Source organism: Pelodiscus sinensis, chromosome 13, assembly GCF_052426305.1.
Source record: "Pelodiscus sinensis isolate ZL-2025 chromosome 13, ASM5242630v1, whole genome shotgun sequence".
NCBI lineage: Eukaryota > Metazoa > Chordata > Testudines > Trionychidae > Pelodiscus > Pelodiscus sinensis.
In genome coordinates, this window is record NC_143064.1 from 8,790,368 (window position 1) to 8,808,752 (window position 18,385).

General features: G+C 42.8%; 1 protein-coding gene across 2 annotated transcripts; it reads right to left on the reverse strand.

Moving 5' to 3' along the window:
• Positions 1–471: 471 nt before the first annotated feature.
• FMR1NB (FMR1 neighbor) lies at positions 472–18,326 on the reverse strand. Of its 2 annotated transcripts, XM_075941074.2 has the most exons (8): positions 16,401–18,326; positions 15,123–15,200; positions 12,484–12,591; positions 11,670–11,783; positions 8,816–8,956; positions 6,677–6,773; positions 1,180–1,322; positions 472–652 (listed from the first exon to the last, which is right to left on the reverse strand). In XM_075941074.2, the coding sequence occupies exons 2-8, from the start codon at positions 15,196–15,198 to the stop codon at positions 594–596; spliced, it is 738 nt and encodes a 245-aa protein (XP_075797189.1). In that variant the 5' UTR covers positions 15,199–15,200; positions 16,401–18,326; the 3' UTR covers positions 472–593. The 2 variants fall into 2 exon arrangements, with proteins under 2 accessions (XP_075797189.1, XP_075797191.1); XM_075941076.2 differs by lacking the exon at positions 12,484–12,591.
• Positions 18,327–18,385: the final 59 nt, after the last annotated feature.

An 18,385-nucleotide genomic window follows, 5' to 3' on the forward strand; every position in this document is an offset into this window, starting at 1 on the left:
GAGCGCACCGGGCTCCATGCACTGCCCCTGCCCTGAGCACTAGCTCTGCACTCCCATTGGCTGGGAACCTGCAACTGACTGCTTCTGGGGCACAGCCTGGTCTGTGGTGCAAGGAGAAGCAAGAAGCTGCCTTAGCACCCCCACTGCATCGCTGACTAGGAGCCACTTGAGGTAAACTCCTCCTGTCCCCGCTTGGACCCCCCCCCCCAAGCCGGAGCCCCCTCCTACAACATAAACTCTCCTCTTCAGCCCCACCCCAGAGCCCACATTCCAGGCAAATGATGTGGGGTTGTGGGCATCAATGATTTTCTTCAACTGGGTCATGAGCACAACCAAGCCCTTCTCTTGCTCTAAGTGCGGAGAAGAGGAAGCTGCCGACTAATCTGGGTGGCTCTAGCTCTTATCATTTAGGAGGAGTTCTTGAACAAATGGACTTGCAGACAGGCACAGATGGACTCGCAGACAGACAGATGCACATATACAAACACATATATAAGAGTACGAATTCCTGCTGCAAAGCTCAGCAGCAATAATCGCAGATTATTGAGACTGCACGTTTGAAACCAAACAACTCAACCCGTTTCCTGATATACTCAGGTTGCACTGGCCTCCTTGTCCTGCCCAGGCTGGTCTGGATCAGCTGGTCTTTGTTCTGTAAAGGAAAAAGAAATAGCAAAACATAGTGTAAAGGCAGAGTTAGGGGAGTGTTTAAAATGTCCTCAGTGCAAGATAGGGTGGCAGGCTCTGACCCTCGGTGATCCTACAGAGAGCACAGAGCTAAGTCCTGCCCATCGTTCTCCATCCTGGGGTGCCAGGGTAAGATGTCTCAGCCCTTCGCAATGAATCCTCACCTCCTGTCATCAGGTTAACCAGACTCTTTGGTTGGTTCCTCCGTGCACCCAACACAGTTTTTGCAGAGTTGGGGCTGACTGGGAGGAATAGAGGCTCTTCTCGGGAAGAGGAAAGGATTTTTCCTTCTGACCATGCAGATCTTCTGATTCACCCAGGCCAAAAAATCGGGGTGATACCGAATAAACGGGCCCTGTTGACATGGTTTATTCGTCTGGACTCGGCTAGCTGCCAATCTTTATTACCATTCAGGTAAAGAATAGGCATTATGGCAACAATGCTAACCAGAACAATGTACAGTTTAGATTAACCTTTAAAGCAGATTGCTACCTTTCTTCTTGCGCTTGCGGTCCTTAGCATCTTCTCTAAGTATATCCAGCAAATAGGCACCGATGGTTTTACGCCTATCTGTTTGCTTCTGTTTGACTTGCTCTACTTCTTTGTTTGTTCTTAGCAAAGGATTGACACACTGACTGCAACACAGGAAAACGACAGCTGAAATGGGATGCTATGAATCCACAGGAGGAAAGACTGCAAAGACCCAGGGTGAAATCTTGTCTGGAAAAACTCCCATTGACTTGCATAGCGCTGGGATTTTAGCCCTAGTAGTTAAAGAAGTTTCAAGCTAGGAAAAGCAGCTGGACAAAGTCTTTGCCATCTCTGAGGGTTTCTTCCAAAGATTTCTCTGCTTTTCCACTAGACGTTCCTTACCCCATCCAAATCTTGTCTAAAATCCCTTTGCATCAACCACTTTGGTTATATCATATCATCTTTGAACTAGAGATGGTCATATTTATTTTGCATAACTTTGAACTATCTAGAACAATGTGAGTTCAGAAGTTCCACTCACATTTATTGGCTTCATGTTTTACTAAGGAGAGACTGACTAGTGGAAGAAAGAAGAAAAAAAACTTAAGTGAAAATGTACATACCATAGATCAGATCCTGGGTCCCATTAAAGCAGCTTTATATAGAGAATAAAACAGTTGTCTCTATTTAAATCTAGGGTACGTCCACACCTTGAATACTACATGCAGGTGTGGACACCTTATATCAAAAAAGGTATCTTGGCATCAGAAAAGGGCAACAAAAATGATTAGGGGCATGGGAACAGCTGTCATATGAGGAGAGATTAATAAAACTGGGACTTTTAAGCTTGGAAAGAGGCCAGTACATGCAGATATAATACAGGTCTGTAAAATGATGGTTGGTGTGTAGAAAGTGGATAATGAAGAGTTATTTTCTCCTTCCCATAACACAAAAACTAGGGCTCACCAAATGAAATTAACAGTTGGCTGGTTTAAAACAAACAAAAGGAAGCACTTCCTCATGCAATGCACAGTCAACTTGTGGAACTCCTTGCCAGAAGATGTTGTGCAATCCAAGAGTACAAAAGGATTTTAAAAAAACCTAGATAAATTCATGGGGGATAGGCCCATCAATGGCCATTAGCTAGGATTGGCAGGGATTGTGTCCCTAGCTTCTGTGTCAAAAACTGGGGATGGGTGACAGGGGATGAATTTAAGCCTGCTGAAAGGGGTGGGATGGGAATAGAGATATTAGATAGTAGATAATAGAATAGTTGACTAACCACATGAATTTTTAGCAGTTAGTTGACTATTCTATAGTTCTCCTGCTTCGCTCACTCTTGCTGCCTCTGATACAGAGGCAGCAAGGTGTCGGGGGGGGGGGGGGAGAAAGATGAGAAATCGAGAAGATTAACCGATAAGTCTAGGCTTATCTGTTAATCATCTATTTGACTACTTTTTCATATCCCTAAGTGAAAAAGAAGGCAGTTACCCCACGGCCCGGTGATTCAAGGGGTGTGGACAGTGCTAAAGGATGGGGGGAGCATGCTGTGCTCTGGGCAGCGCTGAAGGTTGTCTGTAGGCCAACATGGCATGAGCTGGGCAGTGCAGAGGGCTGGATATCCTTGGCTCCTCCCCTTCCACTCTCAACTCTGCTCCTTCCAGGAGCACCCACCATCTTGCCCAGGAGTATGGGGGCTGTTAGGTACCTTGGATGGATCACTTGATGATTCCCTGTTTTGTTCACTCCCTCTGGGGAATCTGGCATTGGCCACTGTTGGAAGACGGGATACTGGGCTAGATGGACCTTTGGTCTGAACACATATGGCCCTTCTTATATTTATGTTCTAATTAAGTGACCAGCTGAAATCCCCCTTGTGTAGGTCATGTAGCCAAAGAAATGACCATGGAATTGTATTCTAACAGACCCTGCTTGCTGGAATGACCCCCAAGAGGCTGTGGTAGTAGTGAAACTTAGATTAGCCCTGAGGATCTGGGACTTTAGTGTTAGCCTGGTATTTTGGGATTCTTCTATCCAAAATCCTCAGGATAGCCTCCCCTCTTAGTTAACATTACTTTCATTTGATCATCCTTGGAAAAACATGGATATTCTCAGGGGAAAAGAGATTCTCAACGTGGAGCTACTTTTGAGAATCCCCAAAAGTGTTCATGAGGTTTGCAAAAATGTATGAATTCCGAAACTCCTCCTTCTTGGTCTTGGAAAGGAGGCTCAGCCATAACCAGTGTGAATCAATTATTTTAGTAGGGCAATAAAGGCCAGCAAGTTTCTTCATGGCTACAACCCACCAAACACTATCTTCTAGCACCCCTTTAGGAATTTTGAAGCATGCAATGCTTGTTAGCAGTGACTTTATTGTAAAGATTTATCCCAGAAGGACTCAAGTATCCTATTGGTCAAGAGCACCCTTGTATTTTTAAAGTATCTGCTTAGTAACTCATCTTTCCCACTGATCCTGGTTGGAGGTGGGATGGATAAGCCAGAAGATGAAACATCAGGACTACAAAAGACAAAAGCACAGATACCCTGGTAAGAAGAACTAGCATGCAAGGAAAGGGTAAATGATGTGAAATGGGGATGCAAATATATACAAAAAAAAGCCCAGGGACGGGAGAACAGAATGGAGAAAACAAAAACAAAGTAGGAAAAAAACCGTAACTGTGTCCTGTGTAGCTCAAATTTCCCACGTGAGAGAAGGCAGAGCACACAGACCATAAGAATGGCCATAGTGGGTCAGACCAAAGGATCTAGCCCAGGATCCTGTCTGCCAACAGTGGCCAATACCAGATGTCCTAGAGGGAGGGATCACAACAGGTAAACCTCAAGTGATCCCTCCCCTGTCAACCATTTCTAGACAAACAGAAGCTAGGGACACCATTCCTACACATCCTGGCTAATAGCCATTGATGGACCTAACCTCTATGAATCTATCTAGCTCTTTTTTAACCCTGTTCAAGTCCTAGCCTTCACCACATCCTCTGGCAAGGAGTTCCACAGGTTAACTGGGCACCGAGTGAAAAAAACCTTCCTTTTGTTTGTTTTAAGTCAAGCATGAGCAACAAAAACCCATTGACTACAGAGACTAAATATAACATTGACTAGAATAAGGCATACTGCGAACAAGTGCTCAGCCTGTCCCTTAGTTATTCCAATGCTGAGCATCTCCTAAGTAGACAACAAATCATCTCTAACTATGCCCAAGTGTATGGTGGTTTGGAGATATGGCAGGAGCTAAAAAAACTACCAGAAATGTAGTGACTTGAGCTACAACTGGACCAGAGGTGAAGACAAGTGTGCAAAAAAAGAAATTCCACCCCTCTCTCAGGCCTGTAGATACAAAGGTCAGTGGATGCAGAACTGGTGCACGTTCTGTTGTGCAAAAGGGCCTAATTTGTAGTGACTGCACTGGGGTGCAGAACCCCTCTGCGATGAGAAACTCAGCTCTGCATCACTTCTGTACATACTTGCTTACTGGGAGATTTGAGACGGGCCTACAAGAAGCCTGGTGTTTCTGGTGACTCCACAGTCTGATGCTCTAAGTGTTTTGCCAGCAGTAACAGAAGCCAATGTTTTGTAGCTTTTGAACATCATAACTCCCAGCCCATCAGCTACATTACGAACAGCATGAATGTTGCATGCAGGATTTCATGGATAACTGTTCTGCCATCTCTGTTGGATGTTGATGCAGCCATCAGGAATACCTCCCAGGTACCAGGGTTTGGTCCTTAGCAGAATGTCTGCCAAGGTCCCCTCCTGTATCAGCCGCCTTATTAAAACTACCAAAACTCTATCAAAAGTTACTATATTATAAGTTTGCTTCTTTCCTAGAATTCCAATATAGAACACTGGAAATTAAACCCATTTAGCATCTGGTTAATCACCGCATTACAAAAGCCCTCTTAGCAAAAGAAGCTATCTTCCTAGTAAAACTGTATAACGAACCCCGCTCCACACACACAAAAATGAGCATTCACACATTAATGTGAGTTCTCTCAAAAAGAACAAACATTAATTCATTTTCAAGCCACTTTTTAAAGATCATTTTATGCTAATTCTTTGTTTCCTGTTTTCAGAGGCCCTGACAGCACAGCATGGCTCTCTTCATTCTGAACATCAGCTGTTGAGCACCATGTAAGTTGTAATGTGGCAATTGGCACAGCAGGAATTGTCTCAATGTGGGACTCTCCATCTGGCGAGCCACTGCATTGGCGGGAGCCACATGCATTGGCATGTGCAGATATGTGTACACACGTGGACATGCCCACACACAACCTCCTGGTACATTTTAATATAGCAAATTGCACACTCGGAAAACATTGTTAAAAAATAGCAGTTCTGTCACCTTAACTGAGTTATTTGTGTTCTATGAAGAATTATACACTCAATATCAATGTCTGCCTTAGGAAAATAAACCTGTCCCCATTATTATAACAGCATATATATTCTGAACAACAACATAACAGCAATACTGTAAGGCAGTCAAATAATACTCCATGTTTCAGGCATTCCTGATCCACAATGCATGTCATTGTCTGTGCAGTAGCCATATTTCTGTCATAAGTAACATCACCATTTTGCTGACGTATCTGCTAAGATTGGGGTGAAAGAAAAGGTTTTTGCCTCTCTCTGCTGGTGACTGGAGAGATGGGGTAAATATGGGGGCATTTTCTTGTTTCCTTTCACTTTCTGATATATTCCAAAGTGTGATCAATTGCTCTTGTCATGGAGGGAACATTTCCTCCTCTCTTTCACTGCTCCTTCTGAGTTCGCTCTGGATCTAGGATACCTGTCAGTGGACATCATATTGGACCACCATGTAGACGCAAGCTCATGTTAGGTTGGGCAAGTGCTCGGTAGGTTATCAGGGCTATTATTTGTGTCCTCACTCCTGTTGGTGCTAGGGATAAATAAATATAAATATAAAAATAAATACCGGAGGGATGACAGACTCTCTGAAAGGAAGAGGTGGGTGGTGCCCACGCAATGTTGGTTCCCGGCATCCTAATAAATCAGATCAGATTAGAACTCAGTTCCTGTCAGAATTTAGCTGAGATCACGATCCAGGACTCAATTCCAGTCACTGGTAGAGCTAGAGGTCAAAACTTTTCCTTTCACCCCAGTCTTAGCAGATACTTCACGGAGTTCCTTGCAGGCAGAGCTCTATGACTACTTAAAGCCTCCTTAAGGTAAACAGATTTCTGTACCAATGTATGGATTTCACAAGAACGGAGGGCACAGGACTGCAAGGCTCCAAATATGGGGGTTTGGAAGGGGAGACCAGCTATATGGATAATATCTGGAATGTATTACCTCAACTTTGTCCAAGTCAGATTCTTTTTATTCTTATAGGGGTTTTTAAAAAATTGTGTCTATTTAATAGATTCGAGAGCTTTCTGTCCTCTTTCCCTTACTGGCTTTAAGCAAGTCTACTGTCCACAATTCTTCGTTACCGCTGGAGTGTGATATGCATCTTGTTCAGTGTCACACAATACATTCTTACCTCCCCTGTAAATATGTACAGCAGAAAAGTGGCAGACACCCCAAAATAATCATTCCTGCTATTCCGATTCCAAACAGTCGCAATGTCAGCTGGATTTCTGTTGGTTCAATAGAAGTATATATTAAATATTATGTGTGATCTAGACTCAAGCACTGATGCAACAAAGAAAACCACATCTAAGAAAGCCAGATGTGTTTAACTAGTCCTATTGAATGAGCAATATAATCAGATGTTAGAAATAAGGCCAGACTCAGATCAAAGCTGATCAGAATCCAGATGCCACAGATACTTGTTAAGTTTAGATGGATGCCTCAGGTTTTATTTTGAAGTAACTTGTGTGCACCCAGAGCCTGAATAGAAGTCCCCCTTTAAAAGTCTCTTAACTTGGGCACCTCACAATTAAGACACATAAGTCACCAGTAAGTCATGAAAATATAGGCTGCTGTTCCAATTCAGAAGCATCTCCCACAGTTTGTACAGTGGATTGTTGAGAGCCTCTCAATCAAGCTGTAAACCATTTCAAATCAGCAGCACATACAGGACTCTTTAGCTCCAACACTTATGGCCACCTCTGCTAGACATGACCCTTCACCTACTGGTGTCGCTAGCTTTTGCAACATTTTCTTAAGGCTTAAGCCTGTTACCATTAAAGTCAATAGCAAATCTCCCTAGATCAAGCCCTTGAATCCCGTATAGAAACGTGAGTGCCCTAAATCTAATATCTGTTAATTGTTTGTCATTTGTCAACAGATTGTTATGATATACACAGCTTGTGTTCCCAGAGCCATAAGGCTATGTTTACACTACACACAGAAGCTTGACACTGCTGCAGTTGATCTTCTGTGGTTTGATTTAGCGGGTCTACAATAGACCTGCTAAATCAAACTCAAAGGGTGCCCTCGTCGGTGCCGGTACTCCTGTTCCTTATGAGCATTTGCTTGTCGACCTCCCACTATGTGGATGGCACGGAAACCTGATTTAAGATACGTCAACTCCAGCTACACAATTAATGTAGCTGGAGTTGCATATCTTAAATCAACCTTCTGCTGTAGTGTAGACCAGGCCCAAGTGTATGTTCTTTTGACATATATTGAACGTCCTAGAGTATTCACATAGCAGCAGGACAGGGTGGCAAGAAGCCCCAGAGAGCAAAAGGAGGGTGGCAGTGGCCTTGTCAGCACCCCTGAATCACCCTCCAGAGGTCATCTGTGACCTCCCCCCATCACAACCAGAACTGGACACAGTATTCCATCAGCGGTTACACTAATGACAAATACAGAGCAGCGGCATAACCTCTCTAGTTTCTCAATATTCCCATTTGTATTTCGACTGGTTTATACATTAAATCTTTTGGCAGCAGTGTTACACCAAGAGCTCAAGTTCAGCTAATGAACCTTCAGTCTTTTTCAGACTGCTTTCAAGAACAGAGTCCCCTCTCCTGCAAATATGGTCTGCATTCTTTGTTCTTAGATCTTACATATGGTCGCGTTAAAACACCCATTATTTGCTTCTGCCCAGCTTATCAAGCAAATGCAGATCATTCTGTATCAGTGATTTGACCTCTCTCTTACATTATGCGTAGGGCTGTCAAGCGATTAAAAAATGTAATCATGATTAATCATGTGCACATCCTCTTTGAAATGCTGTGACGGCATTTCAACGGGGCAGCGCTGCATGGAGACCGGGATCAGCTGGGGATTTCCACAGAGCAGTGCATTAAGGAGCCTGAGATCAGCTGTTGCAAAGCACCTTTGAAGCGCAGGAGTGGCACTAAATGGGGCTTTGCAATGCGGAGCCAGGAATCAGCCGGGCACTCCAGCTGATCCCTGGCTCCCCTTGTGCTGCCCCTTTGAGGTGCCGGAATGGCATTTCAAAAGGGGCAGCGCAGCATTAATGCCTGCGATTAACACATTAAAAAAATTAATGTGTTAATTCTGTCCTGCATTAATTGCAGGCATTAACGCAGGTCACTTGACAGCCCTAATTACATGCAACCAGGACAACAAGCTATAGGTTACCTATCTGAGTTGATACACTGAAAAGATAAGGGAATAAACAGTACAAAATGACAGGATCTGAGCAGATGATGCATTTGGTTAAAGAGAATTCTGCAATAGTTCACAGGACAAGCTTACTCACTGTCTTTGAGCGGGGCGTAGCACTTGAGTTGACTGCTTTTTTTGGAAGAGTGACAACATCTATTTTTCAGACAAGTGGTCTCGTTAATATTGTCTCCTGCATGGCAAGCGACTACTGTTTGATCTTCTTTGGGACGACACGCTTTCAAAAATTAAATAAAGCATGAGGTTTTAGTTCTAAGAACAATGCTCCATCCAATAAATACATAATAATGATAATTTATTTAATAACTATACATTTGCATATTTTATAATGCTATGATAATTATATATATTCAGCATGTTCTGATGGGATGCATATTCAAGGGACTGGTATAACCAATTTCCATAAATGATGAATTTTTGGATATGGAATATTCACTTCATATGAGAAGTAAGCTTCTTGGGGCAGGTGCCATCTCTTTGTTCTGTATTTGTACAGCTCCTAGCACAACGTGGTACTGGCCCATAATTAGGATTTGTAGGCACTGTGTGATAATAAATAATAACAAATAACAATTAAAGCTAAAAAGAAGCTTAGATCATACAACCTAAGACACCTGGAAAGAACTGCTGATGTTTCAAGAACAGAAACATTAATAACGTATTTAAGAAAAGTATAGTCTAAATAGCATGGGGTATGTCTACACTACAGGATAAGGTTGAATTAAGATATGCGACTTCAGCTATGTTAATTGCCTAGCTGAAGTCAAAGTACCTTAACTTAACTTTAGCACTGTCTACACTGCAGGAAGTCAAAGGGAGAACACTCTCTCTTCAACTTCCCTTACTCCTCCTGGAAACAGGACTACCGGTATCAACTGGCATACCCCTTTTAGTTCAAATTGGCGTGTCTTCACTAGACCCACTAGACATCAGCAATTTCAATCTTCTCTGTAGTGTAGATGTACCCACAGTGTTGTGTTTGTCTATTTTTAAAAATTTTGAAAAATAACCAGGAAATTAGATTTAACTTTCTGATCAGAGATCTTCTCAAAGAAAAAGACACGCAAAAACCCTAACAGTTTTAATTCTAACTTATGGCTTTCTGAAAGACTAACAACTTAGTAGGCTGCACCTACTATATTTCTCTATGCATGACAGTTACATGTGTATGCACCTAGTGGGAAGTCATTTTCTAAATGACTAAGAAAACCTAAGAAAATATTATCCAAGTAGCTACAGTAATATTAGAAACATTTCTAAAGTTTGCTGTTTCATAATAGATTTAGACAGAAACTCTGTATAAAAGTATAAATGTATAAAATATTTATGAATAAGGGGGCATCTCCAACTATTGGCCATTTACTTTTCTATAAAACTTCTATTTTCAGTGTTCAAGAAAATAACCATATATTCCCCCAAAAGCATAGAGTCTTTCACATAGAAGAGTTAGATACCAAAGTAAATATTAGAAATTGTTGAAGTGCGAGTGGGAAAAATGGGGCTTTCAGTTAAACTGCAACTCCATACCTTCCCTTAGACATATGACACAGCAGTTATGGGATATGATATAGATCCTGCTTAATTCATTTATACTGCATCCTAGATCCTCTATCCATTGAAGTCAATGGCAAATGGCCAATTTGGTCAAATAGTACAGAATCAGGCATTTTAATTGGTTACTCTGTGGGGATAGATCTTCAGATGGTGTAAATTGTTGCAGCTCCAGGAACTTTCGATGAGGTTTGCAGATTGACCCCCCCCCCCCAAATGAGGATCTGAGTAACTATAGTTCTCCTCATACTTATTTCCCCTTTTCTTATTGCTCTCATTTGTCATAGGCCAGGTCTACACTAAAGGGGAAAGTCGACTTAAGATATGCAACTCCAACTATGTTAATTACATAGCTGGAGTCAACGTACCTTCAATTATGTTTGTGCACCATCCACACAGTGGGAGGTCGACAGAAGCACTCTCTCCCTTCAACTTCCCTTACTCCCCACAAGGGACAGGACTAACAGCGCCAATGGAGATGCCCTCTCAGTTCAAATTAGCGGGTCTTCACTAGAATAATGGGGCATCTCCAACTAGCTTGCGTTTACTTTTCTGTAAAACTTGTATTTTCAGTGTTTAAAAAAATAACTGTATGTTCCCCAAAAACAGATTCTTTCACATAAAAGAGTTAGATATCAAAATACATATTAGAAATTGTTGAAGGGGGAGTGGGAAGAACGGGGTTGCCGCAATCGATCTTCCGCATAGAATAGACGTGGCCATAAGGAATTCCTCTTGCATTCCGTGCACATCTGAAAGTCCCATATTGAAATCAAAGGAGTCCTGGCTGAGTGAAGACTGCAGAATCAGACCTTTTATCATCAAGCATCGTGGGGTCCATGTTTATAGGAATATTCCTGGATAAAGGCCATCACTCTTTCCTTTCACACACTACTCAGCAAGTGTTTAGCATTACATAGCATGAATGCAGGCTGTCTTCACTATAAATCCAAGACACTTCCCAAAAAACTTGGGACTTAGACGAAGAATTTTTTCCTCAGGACTGACTTCCATTTGCGCAGATCGGTTTCTTTTTGCGCGATGAAAGAGTGGGGAATGGGAAGACTTACAACGCATCAGTTTCTACAAGTGTCAACAACTTTAGTGCAGAACGGACTTATAGCAGGGACGCCCTGTACAACACTGCATACATGAATATAACATGTTACGAAAGACCTTAAAGCAGGCAACAATTGTGAAACAATGGCAGCAAATCTATGGTCCAAATGTGGATATAAAGGAACATGGAGACAATGCCACTTTTAATGGAGCCTGCTAAATTATATTGTAACCAAGTTTTACAGAACGGGTTAATCTTTCAAAACAATCGGTGCAGGTAAAAAGAGGGAGAACAATGCACTGACCACATCAACACTTACTTACTGGATTGAAGAAATTGAACAGAGATTCTGATATATCTTCCAGCTTTGTTTTAGGTTTGTTGGGTGCCACTTCGCTTCTTTTTACAATATGCTGACTTGGTGAAGCCAAACCTGAAAGCTCATAATGACTAGCTCATTACTATCAAAATATCCATAATTAATTACATGCAATGACATGTTCATACTGGTTATCTTTTATTACAAAGGCATTTATAGTTATGAATTGTGCATACTGATAGCTAACAGAATTAAGTATAAATGTCATTTTTGACTGTATTCGATTATATTACTTCAATTTGCTTCATGAACAAAGATGAACGAAGAATTATAGCTGTGAAATTTAAATATACTAAAGAATCCTTTCATCTAGAAATTGTCAAGATCGAAAGCATGACCATTTATATACAAATTGTAGATTACTTAAAAACAGGACCAGATAACTATGTATGTAGGTCCTTCTCATTATTTAAATAAAGCCCTTCAAAGCCTCAGAATCTTATTGTACACTGTACCCACAGATCATATGAACCAATCTCTGTCCCCACAGAATTCACACTTTTATTAGCTGTGTCTACTTATTACTAGATCAGCACAGCTGCAATCAATGCAGCATGTCGATTTATCTGGTCTGGTAAAGACTCGCTAAGCCGATGGCAGAGCGCTCGTTGATTTCCATACTCCAGCTTCCTGAGAAGTCTAAGTTGGCAGTATAGTGTCTCTTGTCTATGCAGTGCAGTGTAGACAGCATTATAAGTCTACCTAAGTTACACCAACTTCAGTTACATAACGCACTTAACTTACATTAACTTACTTTGGGCAAGAGGCTGGACTTGATGACGTCCTGAGGTCTCTTCCCCCTCTATGATTCTACACAACTGAAGTAGTGTAACTAAGGTTGATTTACAGATGTGGTGTAGACCTGCCCAAAGGTAGGGGGAAGGAAATATCCTCACAATACACATTTAACAAGCAGTGAAATGAAGCAAAGAGAAATTGCTAAGGCCACACAGGAAATCTATGACAAAGAAAAGAGTTGAATCCAGACTGCCTATGCCTCAGGCCAGTGCCTTCACCCCAAGACAATTCTCTTTCTAGGTACAACAAAGGTAATAATTGAAAAGGAAGAAATTAACTATGCAATATGGCAAAGGCAATCTCAAGAACAGATGGATTAAAAGGAGAGGTGGTGAAACCTGAGAAACAAAACATCACGAAGCCTCAGGACTCAAGAGTCAACACAAGTTTGAGTTCAAGCATCTCATGGCTGAGATACTAGTGGCAGACATTGCGGAAATGTTGTCTGGCTAGCAGTCATCTTACTTTATAATAAAATTTGCAGAAATTTCTTGGAAAAACTGTGACGTTATATGTCCTCCTCTAGAGGCTGGGCCACAGAAGAGGATAAGATCCTACTACTGCTATCAGCTTATGGAGTTACTCCTTTAATCGAGTTACATGGACAATTGTTTATACTGCTGATGGACCTGGTCAAGCCCAGATTTCCCCTTCTTCTGGAGAGCAATCCAATCCTTCCGTACTAAGAACAGAGAGGGCTGCAAAGCTGAAACTACCCTGCACACAAGCAGATAGATCCCTACATGAATACAAAATGTGTATCTGCAGCCAATTCGTGATCTGCAAAAATGACCTGTGCATATCCACAGATTTGTAGGATTTTCTATATAAAGTTTGGAGCCGCATCAGCCCATGATCTGCAGAATCGGTCCCAGGATATTTGCATTTGTAGCCAGAGATGTGGATATAAAGCAGATATCTGAAGATTGGCAAGGCTCTAGACACAAACAGAGCTCATACCGTGGAGATTCTGAACATTTGCATCCTTGGCTGGTTGTATACCCTAGACTCTTAGGACCTGACGGCTAATTTCCCTCTAATTTGCATGGCTGCACAACTTCCCATTAAGCCCCATGCAGGGGCTCAGGGCGGCAGGGAGGAGAAATACTTCTCCCCAAACCCTGAAGCTGTCCCGACCAGGGGAAAGGGGGCTCCTCCGGTTGGCCCCAGCACAAAGCAGCTGGGGCAGAGAGATCCTTCCCTCAGCACGGAGCTGCTGCAGCTGGAGCAGCTTTATGCTGGAGCCAGTGGGGAAATGACCAGCTGGATCCTAAGTGGGGGCCACAGGGCTGTGCACTGGGTTTGCGCTCCCATTGGCCAATGGTAGCTGGGGCTGATGCTTGTGGGCGAGAGTGGTGCACCACAGAGCCTCATGACCAACCCTCAGGAGCCAGACCTGGCCACTTTCGGGGTGCAACATGGTGTCCTGGGACAGGAAGGCACCAGGCAGCCCGCTTTAGCCCAACTAAGCCTCAGCCCCAGCTCCCTACCCCACTCTGAGCCCTCCCTCCCAACCCGGAGCCATCTCCTTCACTCTAAACTTCTCATACCAGGCCCCATCCCAAAACACACTAACCCAGTCCAGAGCCTGTACCCTCTCCTGCATCCCAACCCCTCTCCTTCACCCCAACCACCAAGTCTGAGTCTCCCACCCATACCTGGAGTCTCCTTTTGCATCCCAAAGTCCTCAACCCCAGGCCCACCCCAGAGCCCTCAGACCCACCTCCCCATACCCCAACTAACCCGCCTCAACCTGCAGCCCCCTCCTGTATTCTGAATTCCTTGGATCCACCCTCCAGTTTGGAGCCCCCTCCTACACCCAAGCCCCTCCTCCCCAGACACATTTTAGAGCCCACCACTCCCCCCCTCCCGCCTTCCAACTACTTGCAGCCGCCTGGAATCCCCATTTAGAGACAAACCCCCATGTAGAGCCCTCAACTCTACCCCTAGGCCTCACCCCCTACTCGTGTGCAGAATGACTTGATATGTGATGTCACCTCCATATTGGTGCACATTTCCCTCAGGTTAGAGCCACTTCCCACAAGCAAAACGTGCAGCCAGTGTGGTGTGACATCACAAAAAGCAACGGGTCAAATGTGAGCGTGGATCCCTCATATGTGTAGGGTTTTGTTACACGTTTGACATGGCAAGGGTTGCTACTGTTCATACTGCCTGACAACTTGGCTTGCCAAAAGGCCCCTTCTACACTGTGGAGGCACCAAATATGTCCCTTCTTACTTGGTTTTCTGGCTCTCCCAATTCCACCCATTGCAAAATGGGAACAATGTCTTTAAGGTGGAAAAATCTCTGAAAAAAGCCAAAATTCAATACTAGGTAAAAGCTAATAGACAGCTGTTTCCCATCTAAAGCCTGGACAGACAGGCAAAAGAGATGGGCTACAATTTGGGGAAATACTTCATTTTAAAAAAAAATAAATCTAGCTGCGGTATGCTGTGTAATTTGAAACACTGGAATTTCAATAGCACTTGGTATATTACAGCCAAAAATAATGTTGATGAGCTGCCATCTTTATCTTCCCAATAGTAAAATTACTAGCTAGCTCTATTAAAATACTTTTCTCTTTGTAATACTCACTTGGACTGATGCTAGGAACCACCACCAAAATCACATAGTTTCCCCAAAACAGAGTGCCAGTCACCATTTGCATCATTACTGCAATAAATCAGATTTATAGGTCCATTTAAGTCATTCTACCTCAAAAGACCTTTTGAATTTTTCCTTGTTGTAGGCTTGTAAAAATAAAGCATAGGAAGTAGGACAGAGAGCAACAGAAGAACGAATATCTTCCTCCATTAAAGAAACAAAACCAAAGTGTCTCCAAAATCAGATGGTTTCACAAGTGACTAGAAATGTTGTGTGTTTAATGTGAGACACCTTAAAAGAGGACTGATTTTCAGAGGGAGGGCAGGACACTGAGTTTTTGGAAAATGGACGTCCATTGAGGGAGACTCAGGTTGGATGTCTAAAATTGATACCCCCATTTTTAAAAATCTTAAAGAGTTTTAGTACATGTTTAGGGGCCAAGGCTGGAAAACGTAAAGGTGTTGAGATTTTAGTCAAGTCAGTTCAGTTCTTCAACCTTCCAAGCTCAAGATAGGGAGATCTGGTCCGAATATGAGGTGCTTTTGGATGAGAACAGAACTCTCTCTGTCCTACCTAGTCATGAAAGGTCTCAGGGGCACGTCAACAGTTAGTTTGTCTGGGTATCTCTAGACAATATTTTTCTTCCCCAACTCCTTGGCAGGATTCTACCTATTTCCACCCCCACCCCCTCCCGGCTGATGGCTCACTTTCACTTTAGCTTTTAAAGCATGCTGGCATCCTAAGGAGGAAAGGCACATGATGATTATTTCCATTGTGGTAAAACCTAGGAGTTCCAGTTGGGGGGGGATCAGGACTCCATTTTGCTAGGTGCTGTACAAACTTACATAAAAGATGGCATTTTATCCATTTTGAAGGGGGACTTTCTTTTGAGAGATAATGGAAACCCCATGGAGAAATGCTCTCCGCTGCTTAAAGAGAAAAACACTTGTGCATTGGGATGGATTAATATTGTAGAATACTATGGAAACACTTAAAATTGTAGGGGGACAGTTTCTGGAAGCTTAGTAAAAAATTCCACCAAGAGTAGTGTTTGAATTCTTCACTGTGGGACAGATCAGGAAAAAGTGTCAAAAGTGAATTGACAGCTGTAACCTTCATGAAAGTATAATGGTAGCTTCAGGACAGAAGGGAAAGTAAAGTAAAGTATTTCCCGAGATTGATGTCAGAGAACAGGAACAAATAGCAAGAAGACAGTGGAGGAAAATTCCTGATTTCTCCGCAATAGACATATCCCTGCTCCCTATCTACCTTCTTTGTAGTCATTATAGCAGAAACAGGAGTCTTTGTGCAGGTATAATCACAGCAAAGCTGTCCAGGAAGGGGAGGAAGGATAGCAAGGCAGCAAAGTCTGTAACAATAGGAACCTCTGTTACCAATGGTATAGGTCACAATAGAAATTACACTGGTGATAGCTTTGCCCCAGACTGTTTGTCAGGAAAGGGGAAAAGTCAAGTGAGTTGTGAAATACAGAATCTTCTTCCCCCCAAAAGCTAGTACCAACTAAAACAGAGTATGTTATGGAGTTCTAATAACTTAAGATCGCTTCTTTCCCTGTGCTAGACCTACAGGTACAGGCCTTATCTCCCCTCCTTCTCGTAGTACCAACATGGGAAACAGGAGGGCATAATCTTATACTTCTGACTTTATTGTAAAGATACAAAATCTGAGCACTCCCACACTGATGTATCAGTGAAGAGATGAACTAAACCACAAATCCTTCTCTATTTTCTAAAGCACTCTGATTTAAAATGCCTTTCTGGAGGCTATGATTTTAGGAGTTTCACCTTGGGCTGTAGCATTAGGGAAATCGGGCTTACCTGAAAACATCCTTTCTTTGTGTAAAAAGGTCCACAGACCATTTACATTACTGCAGCTTGCTTGATGCTTGGTGATAGCTTGATCTGTCAGTCACTGACATCAGCTCCTCAAGTTCCCTTCAATTGAGAAAACTTTCATGGCCAGATGAATTCAAATCTACTTTCTTAAATACAGATTGGTCACCAGCCCCACCAAACTGACCAACAGTGAGAGATCCATTTCTGGGTATTTGGGCCATTCCGTTAAGCTGACTTCTGCCAGTCAAATCCTCCCATCCTTTCATCTCCACTGGTGTGGATAGGACACTTTGCTCCATCCAGAACAGGAAAATCATTGTATTCCATCTGGTGAACCCTGTGTTCTCTTTTTCTGGCATCCATTCCTATATCAGTTCTTTAGCGTACAAATCCCCGCCCACAAGATCTGTCCTGGGAGAGAGAAATACATTTCTTTCCCTAAAAGCCAATGCCGCTACCATGATTTTGTACTGACATCCTAGGGAGCACATGCAAGATCAAAAAGTAATCCTCAAAGATGGGGAAAAGAGCCACTTTTAGGAACTCATTTAGTTGGGCCTGTTAGTCTGTTTTTCTAAGGCTAGAAAGAAGTTGGGGAGGATGAAAATACTTTGAAGTAGAAAAAATAAATGGTGGGCCAGGAGGACCCTTGTGGTTTTCCACTTCTTCCACCTCAGGGCTGCTGTCCTGCTTATCACTCCATAGTCATCTGCTGAGGGAAGGAAATGGAGGTGAATGGGATAATCTGCAACAGAGACTGGGAAACACACTGCACATTTGGGCATGGCCACCCATCGCAGCAGCTAGGGATGACAGCCTGATACTTTTCCAATCTTTTAAATGTAGCAGGAAATCAGTCTTCCTAAATTACATCATCACAGACTGCACAAGGAATAGAACTACAGTTTGCCTGGGACAGTTGCAGACCCCTTAAGCATAATTTCAGAATACTCTGGAGTACTCTTCTCTAAATCTGATTTGGACTGCTGGCCTGCCTCCCTAAACAGAGAATTCCCTTTGTATGGGGTATGTCTGTGCAAGCCCAGAGCACTCAGAATATCCCTAGTGACTGGGAGCAATTAATCTGCCAGGCTGCGCTCCATGAGGCTAAACAGGGGAACTGAAAATTGAGAATTATCCGCCAAGATGCACACAGTGATGGTGAGCAGGAGAGCAGTGTTAATTTTATTCATTTGCTTCCTCCTGGAATTGTGCTAAGGGAGGTGGGGTGGGAAGATAAAGGGGAGTGAGATAGAGAAAAATCTCCTATTTTACTAGGTTTATCATGAGCAATGACCAGAACATTTATCCTCCTTGAGGAGGCTACACAAACTCTCTAACCTCCCTCCCAACAAAGAGTGATTTTTCTCCTAATTTTTGAAGATACATTTGTTATTT

Excerpts from the sequence above, each read along its gene's own strand:
- FMR1NB (XM_075941074.2), bottom strand. The coding sequence starts at position 15,198 with ATGATGCAAATGGTGACTGGCACTCTGTTTTGGGGAAACTATGTGATT. Across the intron at positions 11,784-12,483 it reads AGTCCAGCCTCTTGCCCAAA|GTTTGGCTTCACCAAGTCAG; the intron begins GTAAGTTAATGT and ends ATGAGCTTTCAG. Across the intron at positions 653-1,179 it reads CCGCAAGCGCAAGAAGAAAG|AACAAAGACCAGCTGATCCA; the intron begins GTAGCAATCTGC and ends TTTCCTTTACAG.